General features: G+C 46.1%; 1 protein-coding gene across 4 annotated transcripts in view; it reads left to right on the top strand.

Moving 5' to 3' along the window:
• VPS35L (VPS35 endosomal protein sorting factor like) overlaps positions 1 to 25652 on the top strand; it is a 162662-nt gene that overhangs the window by 70971 nt on the left and 66039 nt on the right. For 3 of the 4 annotated variants that reach the window (XM_036310253.1, XM_036310252.1, XM_036310255.1), the window contains 5 exons: positions 3094 to 3190; positions 3845 to 3892; positions 5189 to 5282; positions 19745 to 19822; positions 20259 to 20381. In XM_036310253.1, coding sequence (XP_036166146.1) covers positions 3094 to 3190; positions 3845 to 3892; positions 5189 to 5282; positions 19745 to 19822; positions 20259 to 20381 — 440 coding nt within the window. The remainder of the gene's footprint in view (positions 1 to 3093; positions 3191 to 3844; positions 3893 to 5188; positions 5283 to 19744; positions 19823 to 20258; positions 20382 to 25652) is intronic. The other variant, XM_036310254.1, reaches the window with a different exon arrangement.

Below are 25652 nucleotides of genomic sequence, written 5' to 3'. Positions count from 1 at the left end.
CATGTGTTCTCTGGTTCCAAGAATTTGAAAGGGAAAGAGATAAACCTTTCTCAGAAATGGTAGTAATCTCTGGGATATGATTCTTTACAATAATTATGAAGGAAACTTTTGAAACCTACTGTGCAGAATTCTGCCTGAAGAAAGGAAGTGTAAAGAGAAGGCTGGTGGCACGTGTGCTCATTTTCCCGTTTGAATCAAGTTCTGTCTAGTGGGTTTCATTTCTGAGCCTTTACCTTCAGGAGCTCTTTTGAATTTATAAAAAGACAGCGTCGTTTGGGCCATGGAAAGGATAGCTACTATACTAGATGTAAAGGCATTCATTTTTTCCTCACTGCTCTAATCCAGCATATATGTGAAGAGGCCATCTGCTCTGATAAAATGTTATTTTCATCTTGGGAGAAATAATTGGGTTTATTGTGGTTCTTGTCATCAGTCGTGAGCATTCATTCCCATCTTCAGTTTTCCCCATGGTTGACGTGGGCCACAGTTGGATAAGCAGGCCACCTGGCCTGCCCGGTGCCTGCTGAGATGACGTTGCATAGAGACTTCACTGCTACTGCAGAGACTTGGCAAGTGACAGACTCGTTGGTTTCCTCCCTTCTCCTAGAGTAGCCAAAAAAGTCAGGTTAGAAAAAGCTGCACTGTGAGAAAAACAAGTGGGAACTCAAAGGAAAAACCTCTGCTGTTTGTCACATCAAAGTCTGTTCTGCATGAAATGCCAAATTCTGAATTCATTTTCCATGTGGCAGCCAAGTGCTAAAGTCATGTCAGCCCTCCACTTAGAACTCTTCTGGGAGCTTTCGTAGCACTTAGAGAAACGTTCAAACTCCTGTCCGAGGTCGCCACCTGTGTAGCCTGGCTTGTGGTGCCTGCCTCTCTCCTTGCCACGTTGGCTGACTTCCTGTTCTTTGACCATGTCAGAGGTCATTGCTACTTCAGGGCCTGTGTACTTGCTGTTTCTTCTTCCTGCAAATGCATTTTCTCCATATCTAGGCATGCTGGCTCCTTATCATCAGGGGTCAGCTCAGATGGCTGCAGGAGCCTTCTCTGGCCCCCATCTAATGCCCCCTCCCCCCAAGTTACTCTGGTCCAGTATCTAGTTTCCTCCCATTCATAGTGTTGACTGCTATGGATGTTACTTGTTTGCTCGGTTATTCTATTCCCTGTTTGTTATGTGTCCTCCGTCCGTGGGAGGTAAGTTTCATGAGGACAGGGCCTGTCTCATGTACTCTGGCTTGGCCCCAGAGCCGAGAGCCCTACCTTCAGTTGGTTCTTAAAACATTTGCCTTAAATAAAGTAAAGCAATAAAGTAAAGGAACATAACATTTAATTTGCTGTAATGTTATGAAGTCTTACATAACATAAGACTTCTAAATCTTTTCTTGAGCTGGAAAGCAGATTATTATAGAGCTGCAGTCAATATGTGGACCCGGGGCTGAAACCTCAGTTCCCACCACCGGGACGTGCGGGCTTGTATTACAAGGCCTCAGAGACTGACTTTTGCTTTGGGGTTTCAAGTCACATTGTTCAGCCGTATGAAGGAAAAGAACCCCTCTCCATTTCCACAAGGCAGCATTGACAAAGGAATTACAGAATGATTCTTAAGTTTTCTTGTCTGGATCTCTTGGAACTTGAAAAATTGTTAAGTGCACAGATTCAAGCCAGGTAAGGGAACATGGTAACTTCCCTTCCCATTGGAAATGGAACAGTAACTCAGGAATGAATGAAGCATGTGAGGGTATCCTAAATAGGTTAACACTTGAGATTGCAGTTCCAAAATATCGGCAGTTGTGTGGTGACTAATGTGCCCAGAGGTTGATCTTCTTGCTGATGCCACAGGAATTTGATTCCCTGAATTGCAACAGAAAGCAGAACCAGGGGCAAAATTGACTCACGGCACAAGATGAGAGCCAGACAGCCAATGTTCCTTTGCTATATTCTGAAGTAATTAACTTCTCCCTTTTTGCTAGAATCTTGAACATATAACACATCCAGGGGTGTGGCCAGGCTCCTGCCTCTACAGAAACTACTTAGGAGAAGTCATTGCATGCAGAGGCAGTGGGTGGCATTGGCGTTGCTGAGGTGTTCTGTTGTCTGTCTATTTATTTTTCATATTTCTGTACTTCCGTTCTTTATTAAGATGTATGCCAGCCTTAGTCTTGGGTGTCATTATGCTGGGAAGCTCAAAATAACATTAAGAAGGCCAGGGCTAGGGGGCAGCTAGACCTGGGGCCAGGGATCCTGACTTCTCTCTGGTTGCACTCATGGTTATGGAGGTTCCAGCCATTGCACCTGCATTCCAGCCAGCAGGAGAGATGAAGGAGTGAAGAAGGTCAAGCCCCTTTTTATACAGCTGTTTCCTAGAGGTTGTACTTCTGTTGACGCCCTGGGACAAGAACTTGGGCACATGACCACACCTAGCTGTAAGGATGGCTATTTGCCCAGCAGAAAGGGGAGAGTTCTACCACTAAGGAGGAAGAGAAGAGATAACAGGAGAAACTGGCAGTTTTGCCACAGTGACTCAAGTCTGAGGGCAGTGCTGAGCTGGAGCCTAAGTGGCTGCTTTCTCGCCTGATTAAGGTGCTCAGAGGATCCACCCTCAGGTCTGACCTATGTGTTGTTTGGAGCACGGGCTTCAGTCACATTTCATGTTACAGTTGCAGGTTCCTAAAGCTTCTGGAATTCTTACAATATCGTCATGTTACTGGTGGGTATACCTAGAATACTATTAGAGCACGTCGGCTGTGGAGCCGACTGCCCGAGTTGAATTCAAGCGCTTACCTCTGCTTGCTCTGTGCCTTGGACGGGTTTCTGGATTCCTCTGCGCCCCAGAAGGCTGATGGTAAAGGCCCATCCTTCGGAGGCTGCTGGGGGATTAGTGAGCTGAGTGCTCAAAGTAGCACCTGGCCCTTAGGACAGCTCCCATTGTCACTAGTTGTTTTCCTAATACATACTATGTGGATGGAAAGGCTAGAAGAACTAGGCAGCCACCCCTTTCTGTTCCACTGAAGTGTTTTCCCGTCCCAGAACTCCCAGCAGGGGTCACAGATCCTAAGATTAGGAAGGCTAACGGGTATTACTTTTGTATTACAGATAAATTCTCTCCAGAGAATGTAAACGACACGGCCAGAGAAACATGCTTAAACTGGTTTTTCAAGATCGCTTCCATCAGGGAGCTCATTCCAAGATTGTATCCTTCTTTGATGATTTTAAAGAGGTGGAAAGCGTTGCACCATGAATAGAGGCCCTGACATCGTGGTGAGAAGTTGGCCCCGTGTGGTGGCCGCCTGAGCGCAGGCCAGCCACACATTCTAGAGAAGCCTTGGGACCCTGGCTTTCCTCTAGCAATTTTCTGGCTTTTCCTTTGAATATGATGCAGTGCACCGGGCTTTTTTTCCTAAGAGGGACACCACCACATCAATTCTTTCAATTTAAATGGTTTGTTTTCAAGTGTTTTCTCTGGTTCCAAGAAATTGAAAGGGTCAAGCATCTCCACACAAATGCCAGTATTGAGAACAGAGAATTGGGCTGATACACATCAGCTATCTGACATTCAGATTTTCTCTGTAAATCTTGATTGGAAATGCTCAAAACCTGTTTGAATTTCAGCATGCAACCATGAATCAGCACGTAACATTTTCCAAATTTTGTTTTAAATAGGTATGAAACCTTGAAAACCAAATACAGAAGCCACAAGCCACTAGCTCACTTAATTCTCTGATTGTTGAGAGCCACTGTGGCTCCCTCTACTGAAGACACACCTAGTTCTGCTTATAAATAGTTATTTCTCCCCGCGGGGAGCATGCCCTCTGTAAATGTCTTTCTTAACCAAATGCTTTTGTAGTTATGTGGAAGCATCCATCCTGAAGTGTAACAAGTTCCTCTCCAAAATGTAAGGCTCTTCCTAAATGTCCAGAACCATAACATTTCCAAAGAATCAGCTCCCCCCTCCCCATGGCAATGTAATAGTCGCTGTTCTTATTTGGTTACTTAGTGGCAAATTTTCCTTGCATTTTCTTATTTTATCCAAATGAAAACTGAATGGAATAGAGATACCATTTAATCCTCGTTTTACTGATAAATGAGCTCAAGCTGGGAGAGTAGCTCACTTGCCCTCAGCTCAGCTGGAGATGAGTCCTGGTTGGCCATTGCGGTCCATGTGGCTCTGAGCATATTGTGTGGCGTCTGCCCTCAGCTCCCTCCTCTGTGAGCCGGGTCTGGGCAGCGGTACAAGCTGCGTGCACGACAGAGCAGCATGGCAGGTGGTGCCTCCACGCCCTGCTATCTAGGCGGGCGGTGAAGACCACGTCAGAAGCCAGAGCCTTTGCCCTTGAGCTCCAGGGCAGTCACAGAGCCGCTGGGAAACCTGGAGTCCTGTTGGGTAGCATGTAGGTAGTAAACTCCCCGATGCCATGGCGACTCGGGGCTCCACAGAGGTGGGCTTAGAATCTAGTGTACCAGCCATGCTTGACGGGATATAGGGTTGCCTGGGGACAACACTGGTGTGGAAGGAGCAGTCATTTTGCTTCACCAGTTGGTGCAAGGTAGTGTCCCAGGCAGAGGGAGTCAGTCCCCTGTTGCAGGAGAAGTAAATACTGCACAGTTCCCATGCTGGGGGTTGCTGATGCCAGCTGGGGCACGGGGGTCAGGTGCTGGGAGGGAGCAGGGTCCCAGACAGACAGTCAGTGCCAGAGGAATATACAGGAGTGGATGAAAGGAGGGTTATAGTTGTGAGTATGCAAAATGAGATTATTCTTTTATTATTACTTCTTCATTATTGTATTATTTATTTGTATTACAATTGTAAACCTCATTTTGCCCACCTCTGTAGATAATGGTGAGAATATGGAGATCAGGGGGTACCCATCCACAGAAAATAACTGGGGGACAAAAGCTAGTAAAAGAGTAAAATAAATGTGACCTCAGCAGGAAAAAAGTGAAGGTTAGCCTCCTGAACTTGGAGATGGTAAAGATGAAGGAAACCATTCAATGAATGAATGAATCATGAGTGAGAGGAAGACTGTTGGTGCAGAGCCTTAGAAAACTCTGACAACTTGACCTTGGTTTGTTTCTAAAACCTGATTTCCTCCCCCTGAATTTGGGGAGTTTGGCTTTGTCTGTCTGTTAAAAGTGAAAGCCCAGGGAGCTCTCCTGTGGGGTGTAATGCTGCCTTCTTTTGCTCTGACAGGGGTGTCTCAGAATGTCTGCCCCGCCTGACCTGCATGATTCGAGGGATCGGAGATCCGCTGGTGTCGGTGTATGCCAGGGCCTATCTGTGCCGGGTAGGCCCTCATGGCTGCGCTCCCAAAGGTGGCAGCCTCCCGTCTCCTTCATTGTTGGCATGGGCTTCTATTTTCTCTTTTTTCCAGTCATCATTTATCCCCCCTCTACCCTCTTCCACCTCCACCCACCCCCTCACCCCCACAGTCACAACAATTGACTAGTTCCTATCCATGAATTCCTTCACTGTTTTTCTTTTTTTTTTTTGCTCAGTCCCTCCCTGCACCCTCCACCAAGACCCCTCCCCCCTCCCCACCACGGCTGTCTGCCTGCTCTATCCTCTATGAGCCTGTCTCTATTTTGCTTGTTAGTTGAGTTTGTTCATTAGATTCCACATATGAGTGAGGTCATGTGGTACTTGTCTTTCTCTGTCACTTATTTCACTTAGCATAATGCTCTCCAGGTGCATCCATGCTATTGCAAAGAGTAAGATTTCCTTCTTTTATACAGCCGAGGAGTATTCCATGATGTGAACGTCTCACAGCTTTTTTTATCCTCTCCTTGATGGACACTTGGGCTGTGTCTGAATCTTGGCTGCTGTCTGCTGTAAATTATGCTGCAGTGACCACAGGGTGCATACTAGTATTCTTTTGAACTAGTGTTTTGGGTTTTTCAGATGAATTACCAGAAGTGGAATTGCTGGGTCATAAGGCAGTTCCATTTTAAATGTTTTGAGGAAACTCCATACTGCTCTCCATAGTGGCTGCACCAGTCTGCATTCCCACCACAGTGCACGAGGGCTCCCTTTTCTCCTCGTCCTGGCCAACACTTGTTTGTTGCTTTGTTGATGGAAGCTATTCTGACAGATGTGAGGTGATGTCTCATTGTGGTTTTAATTTGCATCTCTCTGATGATAGTGACATGGAGCATCTTTTCATATATCCATTGGCCATCTGTATGTCCTCTTCGGAGAAGTGTCTATTCATGTCCTTGACCCATTTTTTAATTGGATTGTTTTTTCTTTTTGCTGTTGGGTTTTATAAGTTCTTTATAAATTTTGGATACTTTTTTTTTTCTTTTAATTGGGAGATATTGGGGTGCCAGGCGGGTAAGTCCAACTCAAGGGGAAGGACTTCCACTGGTGCTCAGGCCTCACCAAGCTTTTATTGATCTGGGATACACCCATAGCATAGTCCTTAGGCAGGCAATATCCAGTAACACACAGACTAGCCCATCAGCAGGCAATTTCCAGTAATAGGCAGATTATCTTACCAATAAGGATTTACATGACTATCTGGTGGGGAAATTGCTTCAGCTACCATTGTCTGGACTAACTGGGTGCATAGCTCTGACCATTGCTAGGGCTTCAAGGGTCACCAGCCATCTGGGTTCTCTGTCTATACTTCTCTGCCAGTGAAGACAATAGGCGGTTTCCCACACTGACTACCTGCTATAAACTGCTTTTAAAAAGATTTTCATTTCAGACCATCCTTTCTGGTTACTTTAGGTCTCTGACTTTGAAAGGCTGACATGCAGGCTTTCAATGAGCTTGTTAAGTTAGCATGTGTCCCCTTTTCATGCACACATTCCCTTTGAGACATAAATCAACCCAAAGGAAGTATTGAGGAGCCAACTTTTTGTAGGATAATGAGGTGCCCTGGTACTGGGAAGGCTCAGGCTTAGTGTTTTTCTTCATAAATAATGGACCATTGAGGTTGGAGAAAGACTGTAACCTTAGATGACAGTTAAGGCCAGTTTTTTTTCTTTCTAAAGCGAAAGTAACATAAATGGAAGGCAGTCAAGTTTTATCGGCCTCTATTAAGTATAACAAGCAATTTCAGAGGAAAGGAGAGGGAAACAGTGCAACATGAATGATGATCTAGAATCCTGGGTCAGCTGTCTCCTGCATGCCCCTCCCTGAGGATGGAGACTGGCATGTGCACCAACCTGGAATGGAACCCTGACCTCCCAGTTCCTAGGACTATGCTCAATAACTGAGCCACACTGGCCCAGCACAGTAGGGTAGTTTTAATTTATAAGTTATTATGCTTTGCGTTTTGTTTTATTATATATTGTGTTTAGCATTATATTTTGTTATACTTCAGTGGTTCTCAACCTTCCTAATGCCACAGTTCCTTTAATACAGTTCCTCATGTTGTGGTGACCCCCAACCATAAAATTATTTTTGTTGCTACTTCATAACTGTAATTTTGCTACTGTTATGAATCGTAATGTAAATATATGATATAAAGGATGTATTTTCATTGTTACAAATTGAACATAATTAAAGCATAGTGATTAATCACAAAAACAATATGTAATTATATATGTGCTTTCCGATGGTCTTAGGCGACCCCCGTGAAAGGGTCATTCAACCCCAAAAGGGGTCTTGACCCACAGGTTGAGATCTGCTGTTATAGATTAAGGGCAAAAATACACCTTCAGTAATATTAATAGCTGTGATACAAATATGTGGGCTTGAAAGAAGCCTATTATTATTAATTACTACTACTATTAGCAGTAACATTCATTTGAAAGGCCACACCAGTGTCTTCGGATGGCTGTCTATTTATGATGTTTGGGCTGTTCATTTTTGAAAATTCTGATTTCTATTGTAGAGGAGGGAAGTGTCAGAGACAGGCACAGATGTCCATTCATGGTTAAGCACGTGATGATATCAGGTACCTTCCAACACTGTGGGAGAAAAATTTTAATCTATTTTTCAACAGATAAATATATTGATAGTAAGTTGTGATCTTTGAAGTCTTTGTGTTCTGGGCATGCATTGTCAAATGAATGTTATTAATTTAGTAGTCCCTATAATTTCATAAATGGGCCATTGATCATAGTGTAGAATGTCTCCTTTTACTTTTCCTTTCAAAACAAATTTCTGGGGAATGTAAAACTGTTTATGTGCTGACCTCACTAAAAGGCAGCGCTTCCGCATGTGTCAGCTAACTCTGAGCAGTTATCCTCATGCCTATTATATGTCCACAGTCCAGGATTAGAGTTTTCACCAGAGCAAAATTCTCTGCAGAGTAGTTTCTTTGGGGCCCAAAGGTAGACATGAGATAACTTTTTTTCTATCCCTTTACTTTCATGCGGTGTCTTTTGAGATATGAAATGGGTCTCATTTACACAGCATAAGTATGGGTATAGATCTCATATCCATTCAGCTACCCTGTGTTTTCTGGTTGATGCAGTTAACCCACTTATAACTGATTATTGATAGGTATGTAGTTATTAGCATTTTAAAATTCACTAATACAGTCCTAGCTGGGGCAGGCCTGCTCTGACCTGCTCCAGTTGCTTCCACAACTCTGGACATTGAAAACTATGTATGTGCGGACTTCACTGAAAATCAGCACCTCCACATGGGTCAGGCTAACTCTGAGCACGGTTGTTCTCATGCCTGTTAAATGTACACAGGGCACAATTAGAGCTCTCACTAGAGCAACATTCTCTGCAGAGTACTTTCTTTGTGGCCCAAAGGTAGAGATGAAATAAATTTTTTCAACCCTTTACTTTCATGATGTGTCTTTTGATCTGAAGTTGGGCTCATGTAGACAGCATATGTTTAGTGTCTTGTTCTCTTATCCATTCAGCTACCCTGTGTCTTCTGGTTGAAGCAGTTAACCCATTTATATTGTGAGTGAATATTGATAGGTATATAGTTATTGGCATTTTCTTTCTTTTTTAAAATTTTTTTTTTCTTTTTTGTGGGGAGGGACCCAGGCTTGGTGCTGAGCTCCGCTCCCCTTCTCTCTTCCCGCCCCCCCCCCCCCCCCCGCCGGGTCTAGTTATTGGCATTTTCAAGTTAATTAGTACAATCATTGTAGGGAACTTTAACTTCCCATTCACATCAGTGGATAGATAGCCCAGAAAAATCAATAAGGAAAATGTGGTCTTAAATGACACAGTAGAAAAGATGAATTTCATATGTAAAGCTGTGATTATCAACCGGAGTGTCACACAGGCAAACTTGTGTGCTGCAAGATTTTTTTGAAAAAGCAACACTTGGCTATTTAGTCAATAGCACAGACTACATAACCTGTAGATTGTTGAATAAAATAAGTGATAACAGCCAACACAGTAATAGACGTTTGGTGTGCATGAATCAAAACCATACTTGTTGTAATATTGGCAAAATATATATTTTGTGGGCCACGGAATTTCAGTAATTAGTTCATGTGTGCCATGAGATTAAAAAAAAAAAAGGAAATCTCTGATTTAGAGCTTTTCACCCCAAAGTAGAATATAAATTCTGGACAAACTGAAGACAGAATTCCCTCTAACCCAAGGGACAATGTCTGCAACATCTATTTTCCAAATGGTCATGGGAAAACAAGAAGATCTTACGTGTATTTTGTATCAATACACCTCCTGAACATTCCGCACTACAGTAACAGAATATGGAACTATTGCCTAGATGGGACTGAATTCTTTGAATGATCTGGATCCCATAGTATGTCCTGTAACAGGACAAATTCATAAAGCCCCTGGTTAAGATGAGTCCCAATCAGGAAATATCAGGAGATACATATACAAATGAATATGTGATGGGCATGTCACAAAGTAGAAGAGTATTAAACATATTGTTTCTGTAAAGATTTTGTTAGTCCATTTGGTGGTACATGAATAGGAACAAATTAGACAACCTGGAGGAAATGGACATATTCCTAGAAAAATACAACATTCCAAAACTCAATCATGAAGAATCTAAAATTCTAAATAGGCCAATAACTATGGAAGAAATTGAAGCAGTCATCAAAAAGCTTCCAGCAAACAAAAGCCCAGGACCAGACGGCTTCACAGGAGAGTTTTACCAAACATTCAAGGAAGAACTAAAACCTATCCTCCTCAGACTACTACAAAAAAATCCAAGAGGAAGGAACACTTCCAAGCTCATTCTATGAAGCCAGCATCACCCTAATACCAAAACCAGGTAAAGACAACACAATGAAAGAGAATTACAGGCCAATATCCCTCATGAACATAGATGCCAAAAACCTCAACAAAATCTTAGCAAATCGGATCCAGCAGTACATCAGAAAGATCACACACCATGACCAAGTAGGATTTATCCCAGGGATACAAGGATGGTACAGTATCCGCAAATCAATAAACGTGATACATCACATAAACAAATTGAAAGAAAAAAACCACATAGTCATATCAATTGATGCAGAAAAAGCATTTGACAAAATCCAACACCCATTTTTGGTAAAAACTCTCAGCAAGGTGGGAATAGAAGGATCATACCTGAACATAATAAAAGCCATATATGACAAACCCACAACCAACATCATACTCAATGGACAAAAACTAACACCATTTCCCCTAAGAACAGGAACAAGACAGGGATGCCCACGCTCACCACTCCTGTTCAGTATAATACTGGAAGTATTAGCCATTGCAATTAGACAAGAAGAAGAAATAAAAGGCATCCAAATTGGAAAAGAAGAAGTAAAACTGTCCTTATTTGCAGATGACATGATACTATACATAAAAAACCCTAAAGACTCCATCAAAAAACTATTAGACTTAATAAATGAATTTGACAATGTAGCAGGATACAAAGTTAACGCCAAGAAATCTATGGCATTTCTATACACCAATAGTGAACTTACAGAAAGAGAGACTAAAAAAGCAATCCCATTTACCATCGCACCAAAAATATTAAGCTACCTAGGAATAAACTTAACTAAAGAGGTAAAAGACCTCTACTCAGAAAACTACAAGACGTTGAAAAAAAGAGATAGAGGAAGACATAAACGGAAGAACATACCGTGGTCATGAATTGGTAGAATCACCATCATTAAAATGTCCATACTACCCAAAGCAATCTATAAATTCAATGCACTTCCCATTAAAATACCAACGGCATATTTCACAGATCTAGAAGGAACTCTCCAAAAACTCATCTGGAATAAAAAAAGACCCCAATTAGCTGCAGCAATCCTGAGAAAGAACAAAGTAGGTGGGATCTCAATACCAGATATCAAGCTGTATTACAAAGCCACTGTTCTCAAAACTGCCTGATACTGGCACAAGAACAGACATATAGATCAATGGAATAGAATAGAGAGCCCAGAAATCAGCCCAAACCGATATGCTCAATTAATATTTGACAAAGGAGGCAAGAACATACAGTGGAGTCAAGATAGTCTCTTCAATAGATGGTGTTGGGAAAGTTGGACAGATACATGCAAGAAAATGAAACTAGACCACCAACTTACACCATACACAAAAATAAACTCAAAATGGATAAACGACTTAAATGTACGATGGGAAAACATAAAAATACTAGAAGAATCCAAAGGCAACAAAATCTCAGACATATGCTGAAGCAATTTCTTCACCGATACAGCTCCTAGGGCACTTGAAACTAAAGAGAAAATGAACAAATGGGACTACATCAATATAAAAAGCTTCTGCACAGTAAAAGAAACCATCAACAAAACAACAAGAAAGCCCACTGTGTGGGAAAACATATTTGCCAATGTCATGTCTGATAAGGGCCTAATCTCCAACATTTATAGGGAACTCATACAACTTAACAAAAGGAAGATAAACAATCCAATCAAAAAATGGGCAAAGGACCTAAGTGGACACCTTTCAAAAGAGGACATTCAGAAAGCCAAGAGACATATGAAAACATGCTCAAAGTTACTAATCATCCGAGAGATGCAAATCAAAACAACAATGAGGTACCATCTCACACCTGTCAGAATGGCTATCATCAACAAATCCACAAACGACAAGTGCTGGTGAGGATGTGGAGAAAAAGGAACACTCGTGCACTGCTGGTGGGAATGCAGACTGGTGCAGCCACTATGGAAGACAGTATGGAGTTTCCTCAAAAACTAAAAATGGAACTCCCATTTGACCCTGTGATCCCACTTCTAGGAATATATCCCAAGAAACCAGAAACACCAATCAGAAAGGATATATGCACCTCTATGTTCATAGCAGCACAGTTCTCCATAGCTAAGATATGAAAACAGCCTAAGGGCCCATCAGTAGATGAATGGATTAGAAAACTGTGGTACATCTACACGATGGAATACTATACTGCTGTAAAGAAGAAGGAACTCTTACCATTTGCAACGGCATGGATGGAAAAGGAGAGCATTATGCTAAGTGAAATAAGCCAGTCAATGAAGGAAAAACACCACATGACCTCACTCACTCATAGATAATAAAGACCATTATAAACTTACTAGAGGCCCAGTGCACAAAAATTTGTGCACTCGGCAGGGGGGGGGGCTCGAAGGGGGGGGGGTCCCTCAGCCCGGCCTGTGCCCTCTTGCACTCTGGGACCCCTTGGGAGATAATGACCTGCTGGCTTAGGCTTGCTTCCGGGTGGCAGAGGGCAGGCCCAATCCCTAGGTGCAGCCCCTGGTCGGGCTCAGAGCAGGGCCAATTGGGGAGTTGGGGCGCTGCCCCCTGTCAAGCACAGAGCAGGGTGGATTGGAAGGTTGCGATGCCCCCCCTAGTCACGCTCAGGGTAGGGCTGATTGGGGGGTTGGGGCACCGCCCCCTGTCACACTCAAGGCAGAGTTGATAGGGAGGTTGCGGCGCCACCCCGTCATGCAAAGAGCAGGGCCGATCAGGGGGTTGGGGCACTGCCCCCTGTCACGCACAGAGCAGGGCCGATCACGGGGTTGGGGAGCTCCCCCCTGTCACTCACAGAGTAGGGCTGATAGGGGAGTTGGGGCACTGCCCCCTGTCACACACACAGCAGGGCTGATCAGGGGGTTGAGGCGCCGCCCTCTATCACCCACAGAGCAGAGCCGATCAGGGGGTTGGGGAGCTCCCCTCTGTCACGCACAGAGAAGGGCCGATAGGGGAGTTGGGGCACCGCCCCCTTTCACACACAGAGCAGGGCTCGTGGGGCGGGGGGGTTGGGGCGCCACACCCTGTCACACACACAGCCACAGGGCGATCAGGGGGTTTGGGCGCTGCCCCCTGTTACGCTGATCCCGGTGCTGGGAGGCCTCGTGGCTCAGCTGATCCCGGTGCTGGGAGGCATATTACCCTTTTACTATATAGGATAGAGGCCTGGTGCATGGGTGGGGGCCGGCTGGTTTGCCCTGAAGGGTGTCCTGGATCAGGGTGGGGGTCCCCACTGGGGTGCCTGGCCAGTCTGGGTGAGGGGTTGAGGGTCGTTTTCAGGCTGGTGGGTGACTGAAGCTCCCAACCTGTCCTTTTTTTCTTTTTTTTTTTATTCTGGGCCAGCTTTAGCTCTGAGGCTTGGCTCCAGCTCTGAGGCCTCGGCTGCTGAAAGCAGGTATCTGGTTTGTTTGGGTTCTATAATTGTAACACTGTTGTGGTCCTGCTCACTCCAGCTTTGAGATCCCGGCTGGCTGAAAGCAGGGATCTGCGTTTGTTCTATAATTGAAACAATGTTGTGGTCCTGCTGGCTGAAGCCTGGCTGGCTGAAGCCCAGCTGGCTGAAAGCAGGTTTCTGGGGTTTTGTTTAGCTTCTATTTTTGTAACAATGTTTCTAAAACTGCAAGCTCAGAGGCTGGCAAGGCAGGTGGGGAACGTTGGCTTCCTCCGTCACTGAAGCAAGCAAGCCTCCTGTTCACTTCAAGCTGCCTGGCTGCCGGCCGCCATCTTGGTTGGCACTTAATTTGCATATCACCCTGATTCGCCAGTGGGAAGGGTAGTGGAGGTACGGCTAATTACCATGTTTCTCTATTATTAGATAGGACTAGAGGCCCGGTGCACAAAAATTTGTGCACTGGCGGGGGAGGGGGGTATCCCTCAGCCCCACTTGTGCCCTCTCACAGTCTGGGACTCCTCGGGAGATAACGACCTGCTGGCTTAGGCCTGCTCCTGGGTGGCTGAGGGCAGGCCCAATCCCTAGGTTCCTGCCCCGAAGCCCCTGGTCGGGCTCAGAGCAGGGCTAATTGAGGAGTTGGGGCGCCACCCCCTGTCATGCACAGAGCAGGGCGGATCAGGAGGTTGCGATGACACCCTCAGTCTCGCTCAGGGTAGGGCCAATTGGGGGGTTGGGGTACCGCCCCCTGTCACTCTCAAGGCAGGGTCAATGGGGAGGTTGCGGCGCCACCCCCTGTCACGCACAGAGCAGGGCAGATCATGGGGTTGTGGCGCTACTCCTGTCACATACTGAGCCGGCCGATCAGGGGGTTTGGGTGCTGCCCCCTGTCACCCACAGAGCAGGGCCCATCAGGAGGGTTGGGTCTCCTTACACTGTCACACACAGAACAGGGTCGATCAAGGGGTTGGGGAGCTCCCCCCTGTCACCCACAGAGCAGGGCCGATCAGGTGGTTGGAGAGATCCCCCCTGCCATGCACAGAGCAGGGCGGATCAGGAAGTTGCGATGCCACCCTAAGTCACGCTCAGGGTAGGGCCAATTGGAGGATTGGGGCGCCACCCCCTATCACACTCAAGGCAGGGCCCATGGGGAGGTTGCGGCTTCACCCTGTCACACACAGAGCCAAAGGGTGATCAGAGGTTGTGGAGCTCCCCCCTATCAGGCATAGAGCAGGGCCGATCAGGGGGTTGGGGCACCTTCCCCTGTCACGAACAGAGCAGGGCAGATAGGGAGGTTGTGACCCCGTCCTCTGTCACACACAGAGCTGCAGGGCGATCAGGGGGTTTGGGCGCTGCCCCCTGTCACGCTGCTCCAGGGGCCAGGAGGCCTTGCTGCTCAGCTGATCCTGGTGCTTTGAGGCCTTGTGGCTTCGCTTGACACAGGGGCAGTGAGGCCTTGCTGCTCAGCTGATCCAGGTGCTGGGTGGCCTTGCGGCTCCGCTGATCCCGGTGCCGGGAGGCCTCCTGGCCCCACTGATCCCAGTGCCAGGAGGCCTCGCGGCTCCGCTGATCCCGTTGCTGGGAGGCCCTGCGGTTCCGCTGATCCCGGTGCTGGGAGGCCTCGTGGCTCCACTTGACACAGGGGCAGTGAGGCCTCGCGGCTCCGCTGATCCCGATGCTGGGAGGACTTGCAGCTCTGGTAATCCCAGTGCTGGGAGGCCTCGCGGCTCCGCTGATCCCGGGTTCGGGAGGCCTCGTGGCTCTGCTGATCCCAGCCTGGGAGGCCTCGTGGCTCCACTGATCCCGGTGCCGGGAGGCATATTACCCTTTTACTATATAGGATAGAGGCCTGGTGCACCGGTGGGGACCGGCTGGTTTGCCCTGAAGGGTGTTCCGGATCAGGGTGGGGGTCCCGCTTGGGTGCTTGGCCAGCCTGGATGAGGGAATGATGGCTGTTTGCAGCTGGTCACAGCCCTTTCAGGGTTGAGTTCCCCACTGGGGTGCCTGGCCAGTCTGGGTGAGGGGCTGAGGGCCATTTTCAGGCTGGCAGGTGACTGAAGCTCCCAACCTCTCTTTTATTTCTTTTTTCTTTTTTATTCTGGGATTTTATTTACCTTCTATGGCTGTCACTGGAGCTGAGAGCCGGCTTTAGCTCAGACCTCAGCTGCTGAAAGCATATTTCTGGGCTTTGTTTACCTTCTGTATTTGAAACTTTGTTGCGACTCCAGCTCTGAGATCCCGGCTGACTGAAAGCAGGTTTCTGGGTTTTGTTTAGCTTCTATATTTGTAACATTGTTTCTTAGAGAGCAGCTGAGTGGCCGGCAAGCGGCAGCCGGGGAACCTGGCTTCCTCCATCACTGGAGCAAGGAAGCCTCCCTGTTTGCGTCAACTGCCTGTCTGCCGGCCGCCATCTTGGATGGCATGTAATTTGCATCTCTCACTGATTAGCCAATGGGAAGGGTAGGGAAGTTACGGCTAATTACCATGTTTCTCTTTTCTTAGATAGGACTAGAGGCCTGGTGCACAAAAATTTGTGCACTCGGAGGGAAGGGGGGTACCTCAGCCAGGCCTGTGCCCTCTCGCAGTCTGGGACCCCTCAGGAGATAACGCCCTTCAGGCTTAGGCCTGTTCCCGTGTGGCAGAGGGCAGGCCCAATCCCTAGGTGCAGCCCCTGGTCAGGCTCAGAGCAGGGCCGATTGGGGAGTTGGGGCGCCGCCCCCTGTCATGCACAGAGCAGGGCGGATTGGGAGGTTGTGATGCCACCCCCAGTCATGCTCAGGGTAGGGCCAATTGGGGGGTTGGGGCACCGTCCCCTGTCACACTCAAGGCAGGGTCGATGGGGAGGTTGCGGCGCCACCCCATGTCACACACAGAGCAGGGCCAATCCGGGGGTTGGGGCGCTGCCCCCTGTCACACACAGAGCAGGGCCCATCAGGGGGTTGAGGAGCTCCCCCCTGTCACTCAGAAAGTAGGGCTGATAGGGGAGTGGGGGCACCTCCCTCTGTCACCCACAGAGCAGGGCCGATCAGGGGGTTGGGACGCCACCACTGTCACACTCAGGGCAGGGCCGATGGGGAGGTTATGGCTCTACCCCATCACACACAGAGCAGGGCCCGTGGGGGTGGGGGGGCAGGTTGGGGCGCCGCACCCTGTCACACACAGAGCAGGGCCGATCAGGGGGTTGGGGCGCCGCACCCTGTCACACAGAGCCGCAGGGCGATCACAGGTTGGGGAGCTCCCCCGTATCAGGCACAGAGCAGGGCTGATCAGGAGGTTGGGGCACCTTCCCCTCTCACGAACAGAGCAGGGCGGATAGGGAGGTTGTGGCCCCACCCCCTGTCACACACAGAGCCGCAGGGCAATCAGGGGGTTTGGGCGCTGCCCCCTCTCACGCTGATCCCGGTGCTGGGAGGCATATTACCCTTTTACTATATAGGATAGAGGCCTGGTGCATGGGTGGGGCTGGCTGGTTTGCCCTGAATGGTGTCCTGGATCAGGGTGGGGGTCCCCACTGGGGTGCCTGGCCAGCCTGGTGAGGGGATGATGGCTGTTTGCAGCTGGTCACACACTCTTCAGGGTGGAGGTCCCCACTGGAGTGCCTGGCCAGTCTGGGTGAGGGGCTGAGGGCTGTTTTCAGGCTGGCGGGTGACGGAAGCTCCCAACCGCTCCTTTTTTTTTTTTTTTTTTAATTCTGGGCCAGCTTTAGCTCTGAGGCTCCAGCTCTTAGGCCTCCACTGCTGAAAGTAGGTATCTGGTTTGTTTCGTTTCCAAACAATGTATAACTCCAGCTCTGAGATCCCAGCTCGCTGAAAGCTGGTTTCTGGGGTTTTTTTTTTAGCTTCTATATTTGTTAAAATGTTTCAAACTGCAGGCTTAGAGGCCTGCAGCTGCAGGTGGGGAACGTTGGTTTCCTCCGTCACTGAAGCAAGCAAGCCTCATGTTAGTTTCAAGCTGCCTGGCTGCCGGCCGCCATCTTGGCTGGCAGTTAATTTGCATATCGCCCTGATTAGCCAATGGGAAGGGTAGCGGTCGTTCGCCAATTACCATGTTTCTCTTTTATTAGATAGGATGAGCAAAAGTAGATACAGAGGCAGAGCAGCCTTGAACAGACTGTCAAACTACAGCGGGAAAGCCGGGGAGGGTTGAAGGGTGGGAGGGGGTGGGGATAAGAGATCAACCAAAGGAGTTGTATGCATGCATGTAAGCATAACCAATGGACATAAGACACGGGGGGCGAGGGGGGGGGGTAGGGGAGGCCGGGTGATTGTTAAGGGCGGGGAAAAAAGGAGACATATGTAATACTTTTTGTAATACTTTTTGCAATAAAACAATTAAAAAAAAAAATTCTTACAGTTTGCAGGTGGCAAAAACCCAGTTCATACTACTTTAAGCAAAAAGAGAGATTGGTCTGAAGAGCCTTGGGATAGTGTAGGCGTGACTAGGTCCAGGGCCTTAGAGCATTGCCAAGATTCATGCTCTCCGTCTCCCTCTCCCTCTGCTCTGCTTTCCTCTGGACTGACTATTCCGAGGCTGCTCTTTCCACACGGTGACCTATAACAGCTTCAGGCTTTCATCGTTCAACCTAGGAACCCCTATAGAACGGAGTCCCTTTTCCCGCTAGTTCTAGTGAGTCTCCTGGCTGATTCACAGTGAACCATCTTGGGTCACTTGTCCATTTGTGGACCAGTCACTGGCCATGGATGGAAGATGCTCACAGCCCTAGCCCAGGTCTGGTGCTCCTCCCTGGAACTCAGGGTGCCTGGGTCCTGCTCTGCCCCAAACTCCTGATCTGAAAGTGTGATTTCCCACAGAAAACAACATTGAGAAAGAGTGCCAGGCAGACAGGGCAGCGGGTGGAAATCATGAGCAACTGCCCATGTTCCTCCAGGTAGAAATCTTTCAGGCCCATTTGGCTGATGGGAAGGGAAAACAAAACGGCAAAGCAGTGAGTGGGCCGGGCAGGAGGGAAGCTCAGTCCTTTATTTAAGGAAAGTGTGATTAACACCTCTTCTAAGTCAAGGCCCTTTCAGCCCATGCCACTGCTTGTCCACGGGGCCTGTTTGCTGTCACGGGACAGATAATTATTTTCTTTCTAAGATATATTTAAGTGGAAGGAAAGACAATAGAATCAAAATATAGTAGAAGTGGATCTGACAGCCATAGAGCTGCCCTTGGAATTTAACACCTGGTGAGTTGCATAATCCTCCTCAGGAATTCTCTAGAAATCCTCACTACTGGGGAGTGAGGAGGAGAGTAGCAAAAATCTGTCCCTGTTGGAAAAAACCAGGCCCCAGAAAAGCAACTTTCCTTGCGAAGTTGATTTTGTGCTAAAGCCAGTGAGTATCTGAGGTCTGTTTGAGCAGCATAAAGGGATATTGCGATGCTTCACTTTGTATTAATCACATGAGCTCCCTCCATAGTTCAGATTATACACTTCCACTCAACCCCAGGCCTCTGGCCACCTTCTCTCTGATAGCCAACTCTTTCAGCTGGAAATGCTAGTCTTCTTTTAACAATGAACATAGGAACCAATGGATGATAACAAAGAATGAATTCATATATTTTAAGAATACAACAGTGAAGTCCCAGCTGACTCTCTTGCACACCATAATCCATGTGTGTTTATCACCTTTCAGAGAGGAAGAGAAAATTGTACCCACAACCTTGAAGTACCCTCCTCCTTAGTGCTGTATTGATTTGTTCTCCTGGTCATCTGTTCAGAAATACATTCATTACATCTGGGAAACTGCAAAGATGATTACTGCAAATATTGTCCCTTATTTATTAAAAAGAGCTCTGTGAGCCCTAGCCGGTTTGGCTCAATGGATAGAGCATCATCCTGTGGACTGAGGGGTCCCAGGTTTGATTCCGGTCAAGGGTACATGCCTGGGTTGCGGGCTTGATCCCAAGTAGGGGGTGTGCTGGAGGCAGCCAATCAGTGATTCCCCCTCATCATTGATGTTTCTTTCTCCCTCTCCCTTCTTCTCTGAAATCAATAAAAACATATTAAAAAAAAATAAAAGAGCTTCTGTGGCTTTTTAATGAAAACGGTATATGTTTATTTGAATAAGAAAAAAGGTAAAAAAGAATAAAAATGAACTTTTTGGGCTTCTCTCTGCCTATATATAATAATATCTGTGTGTATATTTTTTATTTACAAAAATGACACCATACTGTGGATATTATTTGCAGCCTATCTTACCACAGTCAGGGTCCTTTCATTTTGTTTGCTTGCAGGTGGGAATGGAAGTAGCCCCGCATCTGAAAGAAAGTCTAAATAAGAACTTTTTTGACTTCCTCCTCACATTCAAACAGGTAGGAGAACACCGTCAGAACAGCTAATTGATGTAGCAGTTTCTCTGCCAAGCTGAGGTTGCTTGACACTCTTTAGATGTGTAAACCCTGGAAATCACACTGGCCTCCAGCACAGGCCATTGGAACGTGTTGATGGCACTGGCCAGGCAGAGAGAGCTGATGCGCATGTTGACAGGAGGCATCTCCAGTGGGTCAGATTTTCTCTCTAATGCCTGCGGCTCCTGCTTTGTGCAGCACACATTTCCAGAGCAGCTCAGCTTAGCGACATGGAAAGCTTTGCTTGTTTTTCTAGTTTTTTAAAAAAATCCCTGGAAAACCAGGCCATTTCTGTCAGGGTCACCCACATACTCACAGGTGTGCACAGTCGTGAGTTACATGCTCTCTGTTTCTAATGCTACTTTCCCTCGTGTCTAAGTGTGTGTTTTGTCTCCTGTAGATTCATGGGGATACAGTACAGAACCATCTGGCAGTCCAAGGGGTGGAGCTCTCATCCTACCTCCCCTTGTACTCACCTGCCATGGACTGGATCTTCCAGTGCATTTCCTACCATGCCCCCGAGGTAAGTGCCATGCGCGTCGGTGTGAAGGTCACGTTGAGGGGTAGTGTGGGGCTCCTCTCTCCTCTGTTCTGTGGAATGACCTCTGCATCCGTTTGCCCCGTAGGGTAAATAGGGCTCTTTCATTGCAGAGGGCTCACCACTGTGACTGGTCAGTACTCAGCACTTTTCCTAATTGTCTTGTTACAACTCAGATGGGTGTGTGGAAGCTCAGAGAGGCCAGTACTTACAGATGGTCACACAGCTGAAAAGTGGTGTGACTGCACATAAATCCATGGAAAAAGTTTATCCTGTGGTGGGAAAGGAAAAAGGGGCCTTTTCTACAGAACAAGGATACATAGTACAAATCAAAACTCAAGTATACCTGCCTTTTCCCAGAAACTGCAAACCACATTGGCAGCCCTAAAGAAAAAGGACATAACTTTGACTAAGTAATCCCACTCTAAAGAATATTGCATAGAAATGATTAGACAAGTACACAACCCACACATGGGCATGCATATGTTTATGTTTGGTCATGCTAGTTCAACATTGAAGACAAGTACCAGAGGGAACTGGTTAATACATGGTTGTCACGTAGTATATGTGTTATCAGAGAAAACGTGTCTTGCCTCCCCTGGTTATTACTGGGGGTAGAATCCTTGCAATATCCCAAGAAAAGGAATTTTCTGAGACTCGTACAGGAGGATGCGATATAGTAGAAAGCTTTATTTTTATGGAATTACCCCTGGGTATTTTTATGGAATTACCCCTGGGTATTCAGAGTCCCATTTCCCCTAGTCTAGTCCTAGAAGTGTCACTGGGATTTTAGAGCTAAATCAGAGCCAGCGTCCCGGGTTTCCTCTCCATGTTGGAGCTGGGTGCAGTTCAGCACCAGGCTAGTTGCAGTCCATCAGTCCTTTGTGTGTGGAGGTCTGCATGGCCGTGGGCCACGTGGGAGAATACCAGGAAGCTAAGCAGAACCATGAGCCAAGCGTGCCAACAGGAGCCAAGAGAGTGAAGTTCTTTGATCAGGGATTAAGTCTTCCCGCACTTGCATGGCCTTTCCCATCTGGCCAGTGGCTTCTGCTCCAGGTGTGACTGACAGGCAAGTACCATCCCTATGTCATCCACTTTTTTGGGCATGCGTCTGTCTGCTCTTTGTTGGATCCCTGCCCATGTTTTAGAGGGAACATGCCTAGAATGTCTGGTCTTTCCTTTGCTGCTTTTGTTATTAATTACTAGCTAATTACAAGGGTATCATTTCCCCCTTAGAGAGAATGAACCTCTTTGTAATCTTACAAAGGATGAGTAGACAAAGGTCTTTATCTTTTCGTGGCTGTTCCCTGTTTTTAAGGGGCATAGTCCTGCCAATCCCAAGGCCCAGAGGCTCTCCCCATTGGACAGAGGAGGGACAGCAAAAGGGGAAGGAGCTGCCTGCAGGGAAGAGGGGTTTTGCAAAGTCCAGGTCCCTTGGAGGTGACATGGGCGGTGTCCCGGAGAACGCTGCGTTGGACAAGCTGGCATCCTTGTATTCAATAAATGACAAGATTGACCTGAAGGTTAAACAGCATCATTCAAAAGTGAGGAGACTTAAGCAACTACAGGTCCTGTGAGAGGTAAAAACCCATGTGATAAAGGGAAAGGCTAACTTTCAGTGTCTCCCATTAGGTTAGGAAGGCAGGTGGGTCCCACCTGTCTGAGGCCCTCTTGTCCACCATACTTAAACGAAGGGAAATAGTCTAAGGTTTCCCCGTGAGAAACTGGGCCTTTCTGTCAATCATGTGGGCAGAAAAGGGAAAGGAATTTCAAGTGAAATACATACTTTATTGACCATCTATACTTTATTGACTCAACTATTGAGTCTCATATTTAAGGAGACAGTGATACTGATGGCTTCTATAGTGAGGCCTGTATTGTGTGAGCAAGTACTTAGGTAAACAGGGCAGAAGCATACAGTCTATGAAAAAGAAGGAAACAGAATACTAATGTACAGAGTAGATCATAAGCCAGTGGAGAAGACTTTCAAATGCAAGGCCCCTGATGGAATAAAAGAACACAGTGACGATGAATCCGGTGGGATGCTCTGGACCCTTTAAAATGGTGGCAACTCACGTGGAAGATCGGTCTTTCCTGGCTTAAGGGTGTTCACACTACAGTGTTGAATGAATACAGGAGACTGTACACACTGCTGTGCATGTCCCATGAGCCTTTGAGTAGAATGTATATTCCATGGCATTGGGGTGAAGTGTTCTGAAGATGTCAATTAAGTCCATCTGATCTAGTGAGTCATTTAGGATTGCTGTTTCTTTGCTGATTGTTTGTCTAGAGGACTTATCCAGTGATGTCAGTGGTGTATTAAAGTCCCCTACTATGATTGTATTGTTGTCGATCTCTCCTTTGATATCTTCCAGGGTTTTTTTTATGAATTTGGGTGCTCCTGCATTGGGTGCATATATGTTTACCAGAGTTACATCTTCTTGTTGTATTGATCCCTTTAGTATTATGAAGTGGCCTTCCTTATCTCTTGTTATGGCCTTCACTTTGAGGTCTATTTTGTCTGATATAAGTATTGCTACCCCAGCTTTCTTTTCCTTTCCATTTGCCTGAAAGATATTTTTCCATCCCTTCACTTTCAGTCTGTGTGAGTCCCTTCTAATGAGGTGGGTCTCTTGTAGACAGCAGATGTATGGGTCATGTTTTTTTATCCATTCAGCCACTCGATGTCTTTTGGTTGGAGTATTTAGTCCGTTTAGGTTTAAAGTTATTATTGATTGGTACTTGTTTGTAGCCATTTCTTTTTTTGTGTGGCTGTTTTCTTTCTGAGCTTTTTATTTCTTCTTTTTACACCAATCCCTTTAGCATTCCTTGCATTGCTGGCTTGGTGGTGATAAACTCCCTTAGCCTTTTTTTGTCTGTGAAGCTTCTTATTTCCCCTTCAATTTTGAATGATAGCCATGCTGGATAGAGTATTCTTGGATTCAGTCCTTTGCTTTGCATCACTTTGTAAATTTCCGTCCATTCTTTTCTGGTCTGATGTGTTTCTGTTGAGAAATCATTTGATAATCTAATGGGATATCACTTGTATGTAACTTTCCGTTTCTCTCTTACAGCCTGTAGGATTCTCTCTTTGTCCTGAACATTTGCCATAGTAATTATGATGTGTATTGCTTGGTGTGGGTCTTTTCGGGTTCACCTTGTTTGGGACTCTCCGGGTTTTTGTGACTTTTTCTTCCCCACCTCAGGGAAGTTTTCTGATATTATTTCTTCGAATAGGTTTTCTAATCCTTGTTCATCTTTCTGTTGTTCTGGCACCTCTATTATTCATATGTTGTTTCGTTTCATGTTGTCCCAAAGCTCCCTTAGGCTCTCCTCCTGTCTTTTAATTTTTTTCTCCAATTGCAGTACAGTTTGGGTGTGTTTTGCTTCCTTGTCTTCTAATTCACTAATTCGGTCCTCCGCTTCTCCTAGTCTACTGTTGATACTTTCAATGGTGTTTTTTATTGCAGCTCTCTCGCTCTTCATTTCTTCTTGGGACTTACTTAAGTTGTTGATTTTTTCATCTTTTTTTTCTAGCTTCTTTCATATGTTATTGATTTTTTCATCTGTTTCTTCTTACTTCTTGCATAAGTTGTTGATTTTTTCCTCCATCCGGTTTATGCACTCTAGGACCCTTATTCTGAATTCTTTTTCTGTCATGTTGCATGCCTCTGTATCACTTAGCTGCTTTTCTGGCAAGTCCTTTTCTTTCCTTTGGGGGTTTCTTTGTCTAACCATGTTTGATCTCACTGACATATCTAGACATTGAGTCGTTCAGTGGCTGTTCCCTGGGTGGCAGTGGCTCCTTGGGCTGTGGTTGCTCTTCGGGTGGTTGCGGTAGCAGCTGCTCCTCAGATGGCAGCAGCTCCTATGGTGGGTGCTGTTCACAGCTGTGGTGGCTCTTCTCGCTGGTGGGGGGAGGCTTCATGTACAGCTGCTGTTCCTCAGACAGAGGGTGTGGTGCTCAGGAGGCTGCTGTTGCTTGGATCTGCTGCGTTGATTTAAAGGCACAAAATACAACACAACAAGGCCCCACATACCAGGCACTAAACACAAGTATATTCACGATATTGATAGCCCCAAATAATGGTGACCACCCGAATTAAGAGGATTAGGGGATAAGGAAGAAAGAATAGAAAAAGAGAAAAGAGAAAAAAGAAAAAAGAAAAGAAAAGTAGGGGGGGGGGGAGGAGTGCAAAAATGAAATTGGGGAAAAGCGGGGGGGAAGAGAAAAGAAAAGAGCGAAAAGAGAGAATGAAGTAGAAGAGGGGAAGAGACTATTTATATGAGGAGAAAACTCCTATAGAACCACCACTAATCCCAACAAATTCCAGCAATAGCTCCCTGGAGATGAATTCAAACTAGAAACAACCAATAATATCAAGAGAGGCAAGGGAAAACAGAAGCACAATAATAACCCGAGAAAGAAAAAATAAGCAAAACAGAAAAATGAAAAACAAAACAATCTCCCAAACAAGCATAAAAAAACCCAATATACTCAAAATCAAGCAGACATTAGCAAAACGACAGAGAGAGAGAGAAGAAGAAAAAATTGGATAGTGAAGAAAGATAAGAGAGGTGTATATGGATTTAGAGCAAGGGATTGGAAATTAGATATATAAGTAGGGTGAAATTTAGACAGTGGGTAAAAAGAAGGAATAGGGAAAATCTAAAGCAGGAATAGGGTAAGAGAAACAGGACAACAAAAGGGGAAAAGTGAGGAAGAGAGTTTTGGCTTAAAGGTAAAGGTGAGATAGAGAGAAATGATGCTAAGGGAACTATGAAAATAGAGAGTAGAACACTAATCCCAAAATAAAATAAAGAGAGAAAAAAATAAAATGACACTTGAAAAAATAGTAAAATGATAGTAATAATACTGGTTAAAAAATGTAGTAATTTAAAGGTAAAATCAGGTGATGAAAAAAAATAAAAAAATAATAATAAAATAGGTTCTTAATGAAATGGTGAAAAAAGAATTTAAAAAAAAAAAGATAAAAATGTGCAGTAGTGAAGGTGCTTCAGATCCTCTACTCTTCTTTCTGGCACGCCTTAGTCCTGCCAGGCATTCACGAGAGTGTTGAATTTCCTTGCGATACACTGTCCCTCCCTGCTGAAAACCACAGTCCTGATTTTAAGGCAGGTTGTATTTGTTTACCAGACTGCCTTTATTTGTGATCACAGAAGAGACAGTTCGTGGCTCTGCCTCTGGGTGGCAGTGTGTCTGGATTGACGTCCGAGGCTATAAGTCCTCTCTAT

The sequence above is a fragment of the Myotis myotis genome, unplaced genomic scaffold (genome assembly GCF_014108235.1).
Source record: "Myotis myotis isolate mMyoMyo1 unplaced genomic scaffold, mMyoMyo1.p scaffold_m19_p_5, whole genome shotgun sequence".
NCBI lineage: Eukaryota > Metazoa > Chordata > Mammalia > Chiroptera > Vespertilionidae > Myotis > Myotis myotis.
The sequence above is the reverse complement of the archived record's forward strand: the minus strand, read 5'-3'. Positions and strand labels throughout refer to the sequence as shown.